This window comes from Xenopus laevis, chromosome 3L, assembly GCF_017654675.1.
Source record: "Xenopus laevis strain J_2021 chromosome 3L, Xenopus_laevis_v10.1, whole genome shotgun sequence".
Lineage (NCBI taxonomy): Eukaryota > Metazoa > Chordata > Amphibia > Anura > Pipidae > Xenopus > Xenopus laevis.
Genome location: NC_054375.1, coordinates 100721888 through 100742404, shown reverse-complemented (window position 1 = coordinate 100742404; position 20517 = coordinate 100721888). Strand labels below are relative to the sequence as shown.

Here is a 20517-nt window from a genome sequence, read left to right as displayed (position 1 = left end):
CTGAAGAAGATGAAAGCTGAATAATTCTAGAAGGCACTCAATTGTTGAAATCCTGCATCTGTATCCTTGCACCTTATAAAGAAGAAAAATTAGATAAGCCCTTTGTTTTATTGAATTTCATACATTTTAACACCTTGATTTCTAGCACAGACAAAGGTAAAGGGGACTAATAAAAATGCTAATCTCTTTGAGTAGTTTTCACAAAAAAAAATTGTATAACAGTAAGATGCATTAACAAAATGCAAATAAAGGAAAGTATTAGTTTCTTCAACTAACAATATTTTCTGTTGTTTTCTCCTAACTGCAACTGCTTAACTTTTAGCCCTCCATTATAATGATAATATTTATCACATTGTTTTTTTGTGTTTGCAGACTTTACATGTTATAAACCACAGTGACTCCAAGGAGAAGCTAATGGATTTTACAGACTGCCTGCATGCACAGTAAAGATGAGAGCTTGCCGCTGTCCTCTTTGTTTCACAACAAATGTGCTCTAATGATTGTCTAGGGAAACTATACCTGTTATATCTGTTATATCATTTTTCTTTTACCTGATCTCTTTGGCATTCTGAGGACTACAACTATTTCGTTATTGCAATACAAAATTTCACTTACACTGGCAGATTCCCAGTAGGTGACTAGATCAGAAATGCATTCATCTGATACAAACATCAGTAAAGGGTTTCACTTGGAATAAATAAAAAATAAATAAAAGGTAAGTGTATCTTTGAATAATATCATGATAATTTAATGAAAAGATTAGCAACGGTGCTTTAAATAGTGTTAGAACTGTATTATTTTTTGTAAACTCTTTAGACTGTGAGATATTTTTATTAATAACTTTGTATCTGTGCAGGTTTAGTATTTGAACTTTAATTTGCCTGGCTTTCTAAGTCAAAGAAATATCTGTTCAAGAGTATAAAAGATTTTAAGAGGTGTCATGATCTCTTAATGTCATTGTACTTGTTTGTAACTAAGCTGCATGAATCCATATTGGTGGCAAAACAATCCTATTAGGTTTATTTAATGTTTAATTTCTTTTAGCAGACATAAGGTATAAAACCCCAGGTCCCAAGCATTCTGGATAATAAATCACATATCTATACTATTGCATTTTCCTCAAACATTATTTATACAAAGGCTCTAATGTATGTTTTACTAAATAGATATGCATGACGTTATGGGCTATACTATCTAAAATCCCTTATCCAGCTCTAAAATATTGAAATGTTTTTGTATTGCTCGCCACCATGAGAAGTAACATGCAGGTTACTGTCTATTGTGTACAATAGTTTATCAATAGCCTCGTACTCTTAAAAAACAAATACATCAATACACAAGGGTGGTATGTTTGAGCTATGTATCCCATTAACTGTATAAATGTTCAATAATGGACACAAAAAAAAATAGGAGGCTTGCTACTTCTAAGAAGCTTGAGCCTTGCATAGGGTTGCCACCTTTTATAAAAAATTTTACCGGCTACTGGGGGCGGGGCCTCAAATGGGCGGGGCGTGACGTCAAAGGGGTGGGACGTGACGTCAAAAGGAGCGGGGCCACACGACGGAGACCCGCGGACGCTAGAAGAGGCAAAAAAAAAAAGGTAAGTTGCAGGGGATTGGGGGCAGGCCAAGGGCTCCTTTTGATCATATTACAAATTTACCAGCACCTACATTGCCGGTAAATTTGTAATACCGGCCCCGGCCTTGGCAGGTATTTTACCGGCTAGGCCGGTAAAATACCGGCTGGGTGGCAACCCTAACCTTTAGTGATGGGCGAATTTGCGCCGTTTCGCTTCGCCGAAAAATTTTCGAATTTCGCACGAAATTCGCAAAATGGCGAAAAAAATCACAAAATGGCGCCGGAATCTCGTTTTTGACGCCGGTGTCCGTTTTTGACGCTGGCGTCCGTTTTTTCGAAAAAAAAATTTTGACGCCGGCGAATTTTTTCCGCGAAATTTCGCGGGCGTTTCGCGAATGTATTCGCTGGCGGCGAATCACGCAAATTCGTCGCGAATAAATTCACCCATCACTACTAACCTTGCATGAACTTTTGGGGACAACTGAAAAAGATGTTTTATTGAACATTACATTTTCAGTTATTATTGATATTGAGTCCCAACACCCTACTGAAAAGAATGATGTCTACTCAACGAATTTAAATACATTGTACTGAACTGACACTTTCATCTGCACTGATAAAGGTGTGAGTTTGTTGGGCAACTTCCTTTGGGATTCCCCTAGTTTGGATTTTTCTAAACTTAACTCTACAGATTTCATATGGTGTTTACTTGCTGACAGTGTAGATAAAACAATAACTGAACCACTTTTAATAACCAGCAAGTCATCTGTGTTTTGAAAGAAAACATTGTGATACAGGAGAAAATTAAGTTTGATCAAAGCAGGGGTATTGCAGTTTCTGCTGCTGCCTCAGGCTGCCCTATTTATGCAAGAGAGGAGAGGAATGGGCAGAGATTATAAACAGGGAAACTTGGCTGGTGTTAGCCTGGACTTCATTTTTTTACCCCCATATTTTCCTCTATATATAATAAAAGTCACTAAGTTTGCCCAGGTCAATAACCCACAGCAACCAATAAGATCTTTGCTTTTGAACAGACGACCAGTAAATTCTACATGTTGATTGATTGTTATAGGTGATAAGAACTTTAGCAAACTTTGCACCTCATATTACATAACCCTTTTTAAAAGAAGTTTTAGTTCTACATTTCATCACATTTTGTTGAAAAGTCCTTACTCTGTCACAGTGGTAAGCAATAGATTCATGGGGGTGACAATATGTTAGACTACCCAACTGAATCCAATTGCCAAGGATTTTTTCCCCCTGGGCTAATGCACCGTACACATATTGTTAAAGCTTGAAAATTCTAGATTTGGTTTCCTCCAAAAGTAGTCATGTAAAGGTGAATAAGAAGGCAGCAATAAAAAATAAGCCAGGGAAACTTTTTTTTTTAAAAAGTTTAAGAGTTGTGTCTGGAATTTATGGAGGTCAGTGAATACATTTTTAGAGGAGAAGGTCTAACCATTAACGTAAATACTATACCCCCAAATTTAATTCTTAACCAATAGTTATTATATATCTTAAGAAGTGAACTATTAAAGAATCTTACCAAAAATATTGCCCTTTTACATCTGTTCCCTTGTGTCACCATTTTGTGATGACCTGTGTGCTCCCTCAGAGATCAATATTGCAGCTCTAAAACTGGCCATAGATGTAAAGATTTTTAAAAGATCCGATCGTCCTCGTGAGACCACGATTATCTCGAATTGATTGTACGATCGTACGAATTGTCCATCAATTAAAAAGACCATTTCAGCCATAAAGATTTTTTAACCTGGCCGATCAGTTTTCTAACAGATGTCGCCTGAAAAATCGTAATCGATCGCTCGAATCCCATTAACCGCACGATAATTTCGAAGGATTGGTCGGACTTCGCTAAAATCGGTCATTTGGCAAGAAAAATCTTTGCGTCTATGGGGAGCTTAACTGTAGCTGGAAGAAGTGTGGGAGTAAAAGACAGAGTTCTGTCCATTCATTGGCTAATGTAACCTAGCATGTATGTATGTCCATGATGTTAGCAATATTGCATGTAATTAAACAGACAGGAGCTAATGTGCTGTATAACTTTTAATAAAGAAAAAAATTAGATCTTATTGCTTTATCTGTCAGGGAAATCCCTTCTTGTGATGCTTCCATTCAAAAATGCGAAATGAGAATAATTTAGCTGCTATTTTTTTAGCACATGAGTGGAATAATGCCATTCACATGTTCTGCCAGCCTAACATGAACAGGAATAAAGAAGATTTCTTGAGAATAAACTCACTTTGTTAGTGTCCTAGCCTGTGAAGCACTGCTTACATTTTTTCAAAAATAAATCATGCCAGTATCACAATATCACTTGTTTTAAAAAAAAAACCAGACAGCGTTTTAACATCGCTTGACTCCTAGCCTAGCAACAACATTAGCCTCTAGTACAGTTTATGTCCCATGTGCCCCCCCTTCAAGTCACAAACTAAGTAAGAGTAAGTTGGGTTATGAATATTATATTACAAATTTGTTCACTCATGCCTTTAGAGATGTTACACTGAACTGTGATGTGAAGTCACAGCTGATCTTATTTCTGTATGTTATACCAATATAATACACAAAAGCCATGAATATCTTGTAAATTATATCCTTATAAATGGTGAGTTCTGATGTCATTTCTGTTACATGACTCACTGAAACTTGTGTATTATAATAAATAAAGTACCCCCAGTTGAAAAATATTAGGATATTAGAAGTTACCTCGGAGTTCCATGACCTGTATAAAAACACGAGGCCTTCATTTTACAAGAGGGGGTACTTTATTCACTATATTATCTTATCTATACATACATCTTACATACTTATCTTACTATATATTATCTTATCTTAAGATCTACAGTTAGTTTTGTATTGGTAAATGCAGGGGCGATCAGTGGGCTGCTGCCGCCTGAGGCAGCAACCCCGATGCCGCCCCCCTCTCCCGCTCAGCACTTAAAAGTTAGCGTCAGAGCGGGTCAAAAGGGGCGGTATCGCTATGCAAAAAAAATGGACATTCGGCTCTTAAAGTTACAGGTGGCGGCTTTTTGCCCCCCCTTGTAACTGGCCGTTCACTGCCACCTGAGGCAAGATGCTCACCTTGCCTCATGGCAGGAATGGCCCCGGGTAAATGCAGTTTCTATACAGTATATGTCTATAGACAGGTCTGTTTATGTGTGTGATACATGTGCTCTGGGTTCATTTGTAGGGGTCTTTGTGTCTTTTTTTTCATCTCAAATTAATTATGCAACTATGACGATTTAATCTGCTTCCACACAATTTATTAGAATGACATTATATTGTAGATAATAAAAAACAAGAGTATAGCAATGATTCTGCTTTTGTTTTTCACATTTAGTTCCTGCAAAGAATTGTGAACGTGCTGCGTATAAGTCCAAGTTGTTCAGAAATCCAAGCAACCGCAACATATCTTCCTGATCCTGGTTGGGAATCCAAAAATGTGGCTTTTTTCATTTGCTTTGTTTATTGGTCACAACTGGAGCATCTGCTTGCATGTATTCTCTACAAACACTATGGTCTAATTAATTTCTTTCACTTTCTAGAAGTCTAGAGTGTTTTTGCCTGAAGTATAGTATATTGATACTTATGATACTTACTTTATGAGACAATGTCTCATGAAACAGAAAATATGTTCTTGGGAAATCAAACCAGCCTGAATGTGACAGATATTAGCATTTTTATAATACCAATATCAATGACAGTGTCAGCATTAGGTATAATTGGCAATAGTCTTGTTATTTGGTACCTTTCTTTTAAGATCAAAAGAAATTCTTCCACAGTCTATATTCTTAACCTTGCTGTGGCTGATCTCTGCTTTCTTCTAGTATTTACTACTTTAAACATAATTAGCTTTACCTTAAAAATTAAAATTCCTATACTTGACAAATATGAATATTTAGAATTATTTAGTACACTATATCCACTAGTACTAACTTGTCTTTTTGGGTACAACACCAGCCTTTGTCTTCTTACAGCCATCAGTGTGGAAAGATCTCTGTCTGTCCTTTTTCCAATCTGGTATCATTGCAACCGACCCAGGCATCTGTCTTCAGTTGTGTGTATCTCTATATGGACAATCTCCTGTCTTCTTACAGTACTTGAATTTTGCTATTGTTACCAGCCTGAACATACCAGTATTTTTACCAAAGTCAATGCTACAGTTAAAGAATGTAACATTGTCTTTACTATTATCTGCTGTCTTAGTTTTATTGCTTTCATACCACTCATGACTGTCTCAAGTCTGGTTCTTCTAATTAAAGTATGTACTAGTTCCCAGAAGAAGCAGCCACCAAAACTTTACATTGTGATCACAGTGACTGTTGTATTCTTTCTTGTATTTGGCATGCCAATGAGGATTGTTTTACTGGCATGGTATAAACACCACATTTTCCCACCACTTCCAATACTTAATATCTTGTTCTTGTTTAGTTCTATGAACTGCAGTGTAAACCCATTTGTTTATTTTCTTGTTGGACGTCAGAGTAGAGGCAGTGGAAGGCTCAAGCTTGTAATAATATTCCAAAGAGTTTTTCGAGATGATGGAATTCAGCATTTGAGACAACAAAAAAAGTAAACATCTGACAATGATATGACTTTCTTCACTTTTCCCTATACGTTTTACTTAATCCTACTCTCACAGAGGTAGAGGTCAGCAGACATGGAGGTCATGTACTGGACACACCCAAATGTCCCAACCCTGGACCCTGTTATTTGTGTGTGGGGGTGGGTGGTAAAGATACAAACCATGTGCCCAATCTCTACTTATACTTCCCCATCTTATTTTGTTATTTAGGTATCAACTTATTTAATTATTTAGTTAGTTAATTTAGGTTGACAAAAGGCAATAGTCCATCAAGTTTAACCATTCCAAATGAACCTATATGTAAATATATATATAAAGTCAATTGGGTGAGCGCACTCTTACCGGATTTTTTTCAAGGTGGGTGCGTTGGGCAAGGTTTCTGGTACATAATAGTAAATGGACCCGCACTCCAATGTTTTTGTGAAAAAAAGTGATACATTTTATTCACAGATGCATATCCAACATTTTGGTCCACACTGGGACCTTTCTCAAGGAAAATACACATATAGAGACCTAGCTATACACGCAAATATACTATATATACCAATACATTTACTAAACGTACTCTAGGTTTAATCAATCACAAAACTAAAGAAGTAGGCTAGAAATGTTGTACAATATGTTTTTGGCTTCTGTACCAGCCCATGGCAACATCCCTTTAGCAGGGAAGATCTGTGCCTCTGAAGATGCCCCAGTAGCTCCCCATCTTCTTTTCTGCTGATTCACTGCACATGCTCTGTGCTGCTGTCAGTTAATGATCTTAGGTGCCGACTAAAAATATACAGTACACATACTGTAGAATATAAACGTCACAATACAAGGCTGAAATTAATACCGATAATTACTACATGGCAGCACAGAAACCTATGTAACTAACATCAGAATTTAATAATCAGCCTTATAGCATATATATAGCACAGACACTTTCCAAGATGGTGACCCCCTGTGACAAGTACAGGATCATTGCTGCTATTGAGAAGCTGAAACTGAGAGGGGCAGACAATATTTGATTGACAGCTGAGATTTTAAAAAAAGCTATGAATGTTTTAATAAAAAATATTATTTGCATAAATTGTCTGAATTCTTATACTGTGAGCCTTTTGGGCAAGGAAGTTTTTTTCTTGTATGTGCAACTATTATTCCATATTCCCCTTGTTTTAATGCCTTCATACAAGTACACATTTTAATGCAAGTGTATTCTATGTAAGCGTTATTGTCATCTCAAAATAAATATATAAAGTACATTTGTCTTTATTGCTGCAATTAATTCAGTTCCTAGTACTCAATATTGCTTCAGTTTTGGGGACAATATAATGACTCACCACACAAGGGAAGAGGCCCAGGTGCACCGCCCTGAGCCTCAGCACGGGAAACGGATAAACCGAAAAAACCTTTAGAGCAGGCACTACATGAAGGCAATCTTCCACCAGGCAAATAAATTCAAAGTGAGGAGTTTATTTTGTCCACAGCCTTATGCGTTTCATGATAAACACTTAATCATAGGCTATCTTTACAGAGCCATGCTTCAAGTATTTAAACAGAAATACACCAATCAAAACATTGCACCAATCAGAACAAACAACCAATCAGAAAACTTTACACAGGTGCACCAATCACTATTCAGTTTAGAAAGGTGTGGTTCTATGAAGAAGTTAATAGACTTCTTTACAGCTGTACTGGATTAAAGACAGTATATGATAGTTTAAAAGGTCTTCCTCTAATGATGGAAGACCTTTTAAACTATTATATATTTATTATATCTTAAGTATACTGGGAGGCCTATTTATCAAAATTCTAAGTTGTATAATTTTATAGGGTTTTTTTTTTCTACTTTGAATTAACTCACATTTTAAAAAATGCTTATTTATTAAGAAATCACAATATGAAAACTTGATTGCATTAAATTGTGGAAAAAAACTCATATACACCAAAGCTCCAATGGTGTTTGGTTACCTGGTGTGAAATAAAGCTTTTCTTTTACTCAGTGGGTGACTGGGAGATTTGTCGCCCGTTATTATTTATGAACAACTGTGAGCGACAAATTTCCTAAAAATAAGTCTCCACTGGAAATAACTGAAACCGCCGGCAGTAAAACCAACATATCTCAAAGTCGCCTGAAGTTGCCATAGAGGAAACTTTGGGCAACTTCGCAATATGTTGGTTTTACCACGAGTAATTTCAGTTATTTACAATAAAGAAGCATTTTCGGAAGTTTTGTTGCTGCATAAATAATAGCAGGCGACAAATCTCACCGTCGGCCACTGCTCTAAAATAACCGTAATTATAATTACAACTGCTGTGTTGTTTGTGACCTTAAAATATGTATTTAAAATCTCATTAACTCTATAATTTTTTGTAAGACAGTATATTATATAAGATTGGTAGGTACAGTAAAAAATCTGCAAAATGAGTTATTAGAACTTACCATGCTTTTGTATATAAATACTGAAATATTAAAACATGGATACCTTGCAAGGACCAAACATGGAGTAGCTTTAAATTCCTTGTTCACCCCGTGTAGCTTAAAAAGTAACTTACTTCTTGCTTATTGTTTTAATCACATGAAATATGATGTTTAGCACAAGCCGTATTAGTAAACTGTCACTTGAAGGCAGGCCCTTAGGCACAACAGTAGCATTGTTCCAACCATAAAATTGTACATCTATCACCAGTCTCTGAACTTTAGCATTCAGTTAGTTTTCTGTTGAAGTAGAAATAATATGCCCCATAGGGAATATTCCTGAGTTTAATACAGTAATGCAGAACAGTTGCTTAACATAATGCACTTTAGCCAAAGACCTACATTTCTCGACACTTTATCTGGCACAATCTGTTATTCATTCTGATACAAACTTATAATTGTAAAATATTTTTCTAGATTCTGTCTCTGATTATCTATCTGAGTATCTATGTTTACACTTTGCCATTTTGAATATTATGTAGACGTTTTTTTTTGCTGACTCTGATATGTATATGTGGGTGTAATGAGTAAAAATTAGACTTGAAATGTGATATAGAATGTTATGTCTGTAATATGATTCAAGATTTAAATTTATTTTATTGTAGCTGCTTGCTTTAATGGGAATAAAGGATTGAGTTTGAGCTAGGGATGCACCGAATCCAGGATTCGGTTCGGGATTCGGCCAAGATTCAGTCTTTTTCAGCAGGATTCCGATTCAGCCGAATCCTTCTGCCTGACCTAACCGAATCCAAATTTGCATATGCAAATGAGGGGCAGAGAGGGAAATCACATTACTTTTTGTCACAAGACAATCGAAGTAAAAAATGTTTTCCCCTTCCCACCCCTTAATTTGCATATGCAAATTAGGATTTGTTTCGGTATTTGGCCGAATCTGTCCTGAAAGATTCAGGGGTTCGGCTAAATCCAAAATAGTGGATTCGGTGCATCCCTATTTTGAGCTCTGTATTGTTTATGGAAGGTCTATTTTGACATTAGATACCTGTTTATGTGTTCCAGCTCTTATGCAATGAAGTAGATGTATGGAACAATACATCATATAAAAATAAAAGGAATAAGAGAGGGAATCCCCTTTGGGCCCATTTTGTATAATTACAGAGCGTAATTTCAGAGCGTGACAGGGTTTCTGTGAATTTGATACATGATGATGGCTTAGTGTAACAGCTTGTTAGCCCATTGACCATGGTGTTTCCCAGACTGTTAGGCTAATTTCAGTGGTATCTTTCCCACGGTAATTAGGTGTGAAGTAAATGTGATCAGAATGTTAAATATAGCCCTATATGGTACAAAGAACATAATCGGGTGATCTCAGCTACACTTTCTCATGAAGTTTTTGACAAATTTGAAATGGACAATTTGGAGATTTATGACAAGTAAAAAAGTAGAAACTTTTAAAAAGCTTATAAGCCAATACTATAACAATGCTTGGTATATTTAGTGTTAATATTGGAAAAACAAAATGGTTCATGTACACTGTTCTACTAGCTTGGTATCAGAGTGCTATAACCACCATACAAATAAAAATGGACTCATGAGACAGGAAGCATGTTTAAGTGTGCAGACTCAACGTAACGTTTGTGGACAGGCTCAAGAGAATTTTGGGGGTTATGTAATGAATAGAAAATTAAATTTTTGTCTAGAACCCATTACAACCAATCAGCAAGTATCATTTACTGGTCACCTGTTTAAAAACAAAGATATGATTGATTGCTATGGGTTACTAGATGTGAGTATTACCCTGTTTGCAGATTGTAATTACAATACTATTAAAGGAAAACTATACTCCCCAAACAATGTAGGTCTCTATAAAAAGATATTGCATAAAACAACTCATATGTAAAACCCTGCTTCATGTAAATAAACCATTTTCATAATAATATACTTTTCTAGTAGTATGTGCCATTGGATAATCATAAATAGAAAATTGCCATTTTAAAAAATAAGGGCCGCCCCCTGGGATCGTAGGATTCACTGTACTCACAAACATACCAACAAACCATACATGTTAGGTCACATGAGCCAATTAACAGACAGAGTTGTGTCTTTTGCTTCCACACTTCTTCCTGTTACAGTTAGAGTTGCAGTATTTCTGGTCAGGTGATCTCTGAGGCAGCACACAGACCATCACGAAATGGTGGCTCAAGGCAAGAGATGTAAAAGGGCAAGATTTACTTAAATATATATTCCAGTTTGGTAAGATTCTTTAATATGCCACTAAATATGATATGAACTATCTGTTGCTTAAGTGTTCATTTTGGGGGTATAGTTTTCCTTTAAGGTGTGTGCACATGTCAGGGTCAGGCTGAGTCACCTCAGGACGGCACTTAGTGCATACATCAAATGCAGGAATACCCTTGACAACCAGTAATTAAAAGGGGTAAAGAAGCAAATTTAATTTGTGCCACAATGGACTAATAACCAGGATAGAGAAGATTGGAAATACAGAGAAGAGCACTTATAGAATGCTGGAGTAAGCCACAGACCATGTTACCTCTTTTGAATGAAAGCTAATAGAATGTTAGAAAATGCCGAAACCTGTATTGCATAGTAGTAGGTAGGCCTTAACGTCTACAAAATTTGGAGTTTTGTTTTATCATTCAAATATTAAGGGGGCTATTTACTAAAACTCAAACTTATCTAATATTTTTATTTAAGGAAACGTGACCAAATTTCCATCCACAATTTTATCTTATTTATCAAAAAATAACTTGAAAAAGTCAGGTCTGGATAAAATCAAGCAAAATCCGAATTGTACAAATTTTTTGGATTTGATGCCTGAATTGCTTGATTTTATGGGTAATCTCCCAAAACCCCCAAGTATTTTGGATTATCGGATGGAACCCAGCGCAGATCATGATATTTTCAAATTGTAAAAGGGACATCTCCCATTTACTTACAATATATATGATCTAGGCAGATTTCTCGAAATTCAGACTTTTTGCAGCTTCAGGGTATGATAAATCTCGAAAAATTTGAGTTTTTTTCCCTCTAAAAATGTTTTGGCCTAGACCAGAAATAATCATGGTTTAGTAAATAAAAAAAAAAGTTATAGCACATAGCAAAGGTAGTTATAAAAAAGTGTTCCACATAGGCTCCTGTACAAAGCAGCACAGGAGGATTTCCTAACAATAAACCACTTACTTTTACAGAAAATAGAGCCTGTTCTGATGTTTTTTAATCTATAAATATACCCAATGTAATAACGGTTGCACAGCCAACGGCTACTGATGGCTACCGACTTAAATAACAGGTTTAGCAATTATGTAAACTATTAGGTGATCAATGGATGTATTTCTTTGTATTTTATTCCTATAGGTCACAGATGAAACTGCAGTTGCATGCCAAAAGGCAAAATGCCATACCTTAATTATTTGCCACAGTGTGAGATGAATTATTAGATACACAATATCTGTACAAGCCTAAGCAAGAAAAAATCAAGGTTAACTTGGAATCAAATCATATACAAAGGAACCAGGAAATAACTAATACATCATATGATTTTCCTGCCAGAAAGATTGTGTAATAGCTGAATGCCACTTGTGGTATTAATTTTGTTTTTGTGGGTGTGGGATTACTGTTTTATACCTGCCCATTTGTTATCCAAAAGCATTGATTTTCAGAAGAAACATCATTCATAGCTAGGTGTTTATTAGAACATTGTGTGGGAATCAGAAATCACACAGTGAGGGTCAAACAAGCAAATACTGTATTTCAGCTTTCCAGAAAACTAAGGTAAGTCCTGAATAGGTCTACTGTATTATCTGTACAAATTATTGGGCTTTTAGAGTTTTACAGTTGTTGTGTGGTGAAACAGGTGTATGAATTTCTTTTTCAGAATGAATTGAGTTATGTTATAAATTGTAGTACATTACCTTCAACTTTGGATGCAGATAGGACATTAGCTGAATTCTGGAAAAGATATTGGATGGCATGTTATGCAGCACTGCTCAATTGCAGAACTTTAAAGCACATTAGTAAAGGAAATAGCCATACAAACAAAGAAGAAATAATTGTTTACTTTTACCTCTCAATACAGACCTAACCTCTATGTAAGAAATGACCTTATGAAATGCAAAGGGTTTTGCTAGCCATTTAGTTAAAATATTCATTCATATTATCAAGCTTAGTAATAAGAGAAATAGAGGACAAATCTGAGGTCATGCTCAAGTCTGGACTGAGATTCAAAATATGCCCCCTGGCAATTTAGGTACACAGCAGCCCAAACAGCCCCCCCCCCCCACCAGCCCAATATAGTATACTTACTATATAAGTAATATATAGTAAGTATATATATATATATACTTATACTATATATATATATATAGTTACTGTCTATGGCAACAGCAACCCCTCTGGCATTTGCCAGAACCCACAGATTGCCAGTCCGGGCCTGGTCGTACTGTCAGACTTGACATTGCTAACTTGAAAAGTAGAGCATGTGGAGAGCTTTATTGAAATGTAGTCAATGTCATTTCAGATACAGTAAAACACACATTTTACATTTTTCAGGGGACCACAAAATATGATACAACATCCAAGAAAATATAAAACCAGGGAAATTTATTATGCATTAAATATTGGTGGGAACGAAGCAAACACACAAACAAAACACATAAACAAAAAAAGAAACAGTGTAAAGTTTAAGAAATCTTAAAAACAAGGGATGTCAAATAAAGGTTTCACTGTAACTGATTGTGCCAGTTTTACTCTTAGATCACATTTTTTATAAATAAGCCACAACAACAAAACAACAAAAAGAATTAGCTAAATGTATTTACTCATACTATTCACTTCTGCTGCCCTTTCTGAACATCTGCAACATTTGTAGAAAGTATGAAATGTTATTTAAAAATATCCGTAGTTTTGTCTGGCAAATAATTGTAATATGTATTAAAAAATGCTTCGACTGAGCGTAATAGTAATGCGGGTACACAATTAGGTGCTGAATACTTCAAACACATCACTCTTACAACAGGATATTTACTCCAAAGAAAAATATTCCATGAACTGTACATGAATAAATCTTATATCTAGCCAAATTAATTTTTCTTTTTGGTTTTATGCGCCCTTTAAGTTTATGTGAATCTAATGAATAATGCAGAACATAATAGCATACACTCTAGCTTCTAAGAAAGTCCAACACTGTCTTTGGTGTCCAGAATAGATATAAGATAGCATACTATACAAGATATATGTTCAAGAACTCTGCTTATACCTCCTGTGTTTCCCTGAGCCATGTTTGAAATATGGTAAATTACACACAATACACTAATACACTAACTGGAAATTATTCAAACTGGTGTGGGCTAAAAAATACAAAGATCACAATGCATTGTTTCAACAACTTTGATGCCTGTTTGTAATATTTCACTTTGGAAATTGGTGAAATCTATCCAAAATCTATATTCTGAATTGATCAATTTGTTTCATCTTGGGAGAAATGACCTAGTACAGGTATAACAGATGCATTTATTATGGAGTGAGGGCCATAATTACTCTGTATTTATTTGCTAACTGCATGGATAAATGATTGATTTCTAACATTAGTTATTTATTCACTCTCAATGTTTTATGGATGGCAGCAGAGAATCAAAGGTGGATTAGTGAGTTAATGGCTACTTGCAGAGCTGCCTGTTCTACTCACCACCAAATTTCGGCTGCTTTATATAGGGCCGCAAAATATTCACTGTTTTACAAACTTACTAACAGGGCACAGTTTGGGGATTTAGTTACTGTCAGTTTTTATTTAGTTAAGCCAAGAATTATGTATAATGGTGTGAAAATTAAGAAGGGAGTGTCTCTACCTAGCTCTGCATTGCAGGTAGATACTTACAGAAAAAGTCTCACAACATTTAGGGGGTTATTTATTATAGTCCGAATGGTAAAATCGTGAGAAATTTGAGTTTTTCGCTAGAAAAATAAATTTTTAGAGGAAAAAATAATAGAATTTTTTTCCATCTCAGACCTGTCGAGGTCCTGTATAAGTCAATGGGAGGGTCACCTATCCCAAATTATCATTGGGTTTGGCCTGAAAATTCAGTTTTTTCCGGGGTTTTTGAGAAAAAACAAGCGATTCTGGGAAAAGGACCCAAAAATTTGTGCAATTCGGTGTTTTGCCAGATTTTATCGAGTTTTTGTTTTTCCCGCAATCCAATTAATTATTAATAAATAAGAACAAATCGAGCAAGGGGAGTTTGTTCGTGTTTTTTTTAATAAAATATGAGATAAATTCAGAATTTAGTAAATAACCCCCTTATTGTAAGAAACTGATTATCTGAAAGACTCAGGTTTTTAGTTCTTTTGTATTCATTTCTGTTATCACTACTTTGCTTGCATTATATATTATTGTCTCTTGATGTTCCCACATGGTATGCTGCCTAACTGCTAGTTAATCTGCCGCCGTGTTCCCCAACTGGTGGTGTGGTGTTTATACAAATGACCTGTAGATGTCACTGTGCCCAGACTTATACTGTGCATACTTATTACAGCGTAAAAGTGAAAGTTACTGTTGTGTAATGCCTACATGAGCCTGCTAATAAAGCACTGTTATACTCTACTCATCCTCGGCTACCCAAAACATAACAGGTGGCTCTTGAGTAAACATGTTACTCACCAACCCCTTGAATGTTGCTCCCAGTGGCCTCAAAGCAGGTGCTTAAGTTTTAATTCTTGGTTTGGAGCCAAGTTATTGTTGCATAAAACCAGGTGTACTGCCAAACAGAGGCCCCTGTACACTGCCAGGCTACCAAATGGACAATCACAGCGCCCAGGAACATGGTTCATGCTTGTGTTGCTTCCCAATTATTTTTACATTAGAATGTTGCTCAATGGTAAAAAAAGGTTGGGGACCCCCGATCTAAAGGAAACCTCAGTCATCTGAAACTGTCTCCAATCTGTCTCAGAGGGGGAAAAAACATTTTTACCAATCCCTGGATTAATTTAGTGCAAAAAGTTCATTTCTGTAACCCTGCATTAACTCACTTGCTAAAAAGCTATCTGCCATTACAATGGATCTACAATTTCAACTTTTAATGTATAAAGAACTGTATTTATCAAATGGCGAAGGTGAACTCATTGATAAATTTCTTCTAAAAATTCTATTAATAGAAAGTGAGTGGATTTTTCTCTGGTGAGCTCTCATCTCACATCTCACATAAATCTGCCCCTAAACATGATGCTTTAGCATGGCATCAGGAGGGAAGAAAGATGCTTATTTATTGGCAGGCACTGTTTTACCCCCTTAAAGGACTAGTAACATCAAAAAATTTAATTATTTTAAAGTAATAGAAATATAATGAAGTGTTGCCCTGCACTGGTAAAGCTGGTGTGTGTGCTTCAGAAACACTACTATAGTTTATATAAATAAGCTGCTGTGTAGCCATGGGGGCAGCTATTCAAAGAAGAAAAGGATCAGGTTAAACAGCAGATAGCAGATCTGTAGAACATAATGGTGTTATCTTTTATCCACTATTTATCCTGTGCTATATAGCCTTTTTTACATTTCCACCATTGCTGCTCATCAGTTTGTTTATATGAACTATAGTAGTGTTTCTGAAGCAAACAGATTAGTTTTAACAGTGCAGGGCAACAGTACATGATATTTTCATGTAAACGACTTTAATTTTTTGGTGTTACTGTTCCTTTAAGGGCATATCAGTAGTTCGCATGGAAACACCCAGTTTCTGAATGCTGCACCTTATGTGTATAAACTACAGGTCTGATGTCTCTATACTCAGAAAATATATAGTGAATAAAGTACCCCCTCTTGTAAAATATAAGGATATTATAAGTTACTGAGGACTGAGATAAATGACATCAGAACTCACTGTTTATAAGGATATAATTTACAAGATATTCATGGCTTTTGTGTATTATAAATATACATAATTTGTTTCTCATGTGATGTTAAACTGCACCTGTACCATTGTACAACACTAAAGTGCTAATGTACATTACCTAATTTAGTCTACAGAACCCATAAAACATTTCATAATTTTATTTCATTAATTTCATAAGTGCAAGGCCGGCCTTAGGCCTATTGGACCAATTGGGCCCAATAGGGCCCCGCACCTCTGGGGGCCCCGCACCACAGGGCAGCACAGATAATATTTCCCTCAGCACATGATGCTGCCTGGCCTGCCCCAACTTTGAGAGTCCAGCCCATCCCCAAATCCATAGGTCCAGCCCACCCCCAACTCTGATAAGCCAGCCTATCCCCCAACTCCATAGGTCTAGCCCGCCCCCAACTCTCATAGGCCCAGCTTTCCTCCAACCTTGATAGGCCCTGCCTGCCCCCAATCCAACCAAGCCTGCTCCCAAGCTGAATCGGCACAGCCTGCCCCAAACTAATTGGCCCAGTCCACTCTCCTATTTCCTCCCTCTCTCTCTCTTACCTTGTCTGCCCCTTTCCTTTCTATTTTGTGCCTGTATGCCCTTATTTTCCTAAATACTTGGTGTGTCAGAAGCCAGCAACACTTTGTCTAGGGGCCCTGCCAACATGGTCCCAATTGGGCCCCACATTTGATAGGATCAGCCCTGCATAAGTGCATCTGGAAAATGTATTTTCTTTTTTCCCTTGATAGTTAGGAGGGCAGTTACATGCACATGCTCATGTTCTTGCCAATTATTTTTCAAGTTAAATACTTATGAGAGTACCGTTGTTTATATTCTATGTGACATCAAAGTGATCTTTAACACTTTAGAATGAAGTAATGCTCCTCATGTTATGAATGTCTGCTGTTACTGAAGGATGAAAAAAAATGCAACTTGAATTATCAATATCATATGTTTATATCTTGAAGTAGCTTATTACCATAGGAGCTGGGTTTCACATATAAACCACAGTCATCCTACTGTACTGCAAGGATTATAAATAGCTAAAGCAGATAATGCATTTTATGAAACAATAATATAATATATAATAATATAATAAACGCTGTGTTTTGCTGTGGTAGCCAAACCATAGCACTCTGTATGTTGCAGAACTTCCACCCTGAACAATATTCCACCATCTAAAGAAATATATAAATATTGGAAGGTGTAGTCCTGAAGAAGGTGCTGAAGATTGCTATCCCTGGTATGTGGTACATGGCCTACTAATGTGCATTTGTTTGTTTTGCAGGAGTGTGTTAATCAGCAAAGGAATTCCTCAACACTTCAAGGAAAGTGCCTTGTCGCCATCATGACTACAGTAAATGCAACTACAGCTTTTTCTACAGTGAACTCCACACTTTCTGCTCTAATCACAAATGGCACCCAGAACAGTCAAAATATTATGTTTTCAGTTGTTGCCAGTTTTGCTGCCTTTTTTTCCATCTTTGGGCTCATAGGCAATGCAATTGTCATCTGGGTTCTTACATTTAAGATGAAGAGGAACAAATACACAGTGTATATCCTTAATCTTGCCATTGCTGATTTTATCTACCTTTTCTTTGATGCTGTTTTCATGCTTCTACTAGTGGTCAGAATGCTTAGCACAAGGCAACCAGCAAGAATGTTAATCCAGGCGATAGAAATCATATATGATTTGGGCTATACTGCAGGCATGCTTTTCCTTACAGCGATAAGCATAGAACGTTGCTTGTCAGTTGTCTTCCCCATATGGCACAAATGTTACCGGCCCAAGCACTTATCCACTTGGACCTGTGGGTTCCTCTGGTTCTTTGGTACTTTATTTTCTCTGCTTGATAATTTTGTTTGCCCTGCTAATGGCTTCAATCAGAATACCCATCAGTGCACAGCATTGCAAATATTCATCTCTGTTTTGACATTTGCTATCATCGTTCCTGTGATGGTTATGTCCAGTTTTACTTTGATCCATGTTGTTAGGACAACATCAAAGAAATGTCGACCACCAAAAATCTATGTTGCCATCATAATTACAGTTCTGGTGTTTTTGATTTCTGTGGTTCCTATCAAAGTGTTGTGGCTTTTGTTGTATTTTAAGTTATTCCCAAACAACTTCCATTCCCTTGCCCTGTTCTTTGCCAGTAATTACTGCACTATGTTCAACAGCAGTGCAAACCCATTCATTTACTTCTTTGTGGGGAGGCAAAAGACAAAGAGGTTTAGTAGTACAGTGAATGAAGCACTGAGCAGAGTTTTTAAAGAAGAGGAAACGGAACAATCAACTGAATATTACACAGAGAGCAATGCCACAATCTCAACATTAAATTAACCAGTTCCAAGAAGATATGTTAAGTTTGAGTAAAGTGTGCGCTGATAATTCACCTGCTGAAGAAAAACTAAAAACTTCTCTTGACTATGGACTTACTTTTATTGGACAGCATTTAATTGAACGGGTTGTTCAGCTTCAAACACTTTTTTTCAGTTGAGTTGGTTTCAGATAGTTCACCAGAAATAAAGACTTACAATTACTTTCTATTTTCTATGTGTGACAGTTTTCATAATATTGGAGTTTAAAGTTTTACTTTTCACCTTTTAAAGCAACTCTGGGAGGGGGGGTCGCTGACCCTGTAAACGGTTCTAAATTGATACATTTAGTTGATACATTTCTTATCTTTGTCCCTGCTGAACTGAATGCTGCATTCTAGTGGATCAACTAAATGTTGCAAAACTGTAACAATTTAGAATCTGCACCTGAATTACTGAGCTGTCAGACTCAAACATTAGACAGAGAGAGGGACAGTAAACTTTAAAGGTTTTGGAAAAATGGTAAAAAATAAAAAATGGATTATTATAAAAAATGGAGTAATTGAAAAACGTCTTTATTTTCTATCTGAAAACAACTGAACTGAAAAAAGGGTTTGGAAGTTAACCAAAAGTTAAATGAGCATGCTTATGGACTAAAACAGGTTACTTTATGATGTCTAGAGAACAAATATGTTTAAGGTTTAAGATAAAGAAAATTAAATTTAAAGTTACTGCTCAGAAAAAAATAACAAAGCTTTGCAAATTAGTCCCTAATGGATTATCTGTATGAATACAAAACTGATATTTTAAGACAGTACATGGCTTGCTTATGTTAAATAAGGTCCTAGGTAACATAACGGAAAGCAAGCCTTTCTTTTCTCTTGCTAAAACATTTACTGCAATATAAGAAGTACATGATTATTTGGTGAAAACTAAAAAACAAATTGTTCACTCTGGATATCTTGTGTAGTTACTACATAGTGCTTCACCTTTAACTAGACCCTGCTAAGAATCTCACTTATCTCTGTTGATGTAACAATGGAAATGAGCTTTTAGGTTGTTCCTGCTTTGAAATCATGAGTGTTGCCCAGTCATTGATACTGTTTATGTATATCCCACAATGGCCAAGAGGGAAGTATATCTGTAATGCTACTTGACAGTTTTCATTTTATTTTTAAATTGTACAATAAGATGCTTTAATTAGGCAAGTATTCCATTTTGTATTAGGTATAGGAGAGAATTTCTTACAGGTAATATAGGTTTAGCCATGTCAGAGCTGCCAGTAGGCTTAAAATATAGCAGTTGTAGATGCCAAAGATGTCAAAGACTTATTACATAAGTGTTTAATGATATTAATCTGTGTTGATTCCTTGCAAATATTCTGTGATTTTAAAAAAACTGCATTCTTATCCAGCGTAAATTAATCCTTAGCTTACAAATGAGTGCATTCAGAATCAAGTTTCAATCTGATGTGTTGAAATAACCTGCTAATATTGGAGTACTCCTTGAAGACAATTTAAAGAGCCAATTTACCCCCTTGAAAAGAACTCTAAGCTATACAGTGGTATAGCTTACTATACTGTACTATCAGCCTTCTTTTTGTTGTATTTCAGTTACTTTGCAGGTTTTAGGGAATTATTTACTAAACTCCGATCATGAAAAATTTGTGATTTTTTTAAAATAAAATCAGACTTTTGAAAAATCA

At 36.0% G+C, this 20517-nt stretch overlaps 2 protein-coding genes across 2 annotated transcripts; both read left to right on the top strand.

The window, feature by feature from the left end:
- Positions 1-4800: 4800 nt before the first annotated feature.
- On the top strand, positions 4801-6244 carry LOC121401244 (mas-related G-protein coupled receptor member H-like). Its single transcript, XM_041585578.1, is given in 1 exon segment — positions 4801-6244. A coding segment is annotated over 1 exon segment (1038 nt). The 5' UTR covers positions 4801-5206.
- An 11545-nt stretch (positions 6245-17789) lies between these two features.
- On the top strand, positions 17790-19135 carry LOC108710288 (proto-oncogene Mas). The gene has a single exon (XM_018251431.2). The coding sequence runs from the start codon at positions 17842-17844 to the stop codon at positions 18835-18837; it is 996 nt and encodes a 331-aa protein (XP_018106920.1). The 5' UTR covers positions 17790-17841; the 3' UTR covers positions 18838-19135.
- Positions 19136-20517: the final 1382 nt, after the last annotated feature.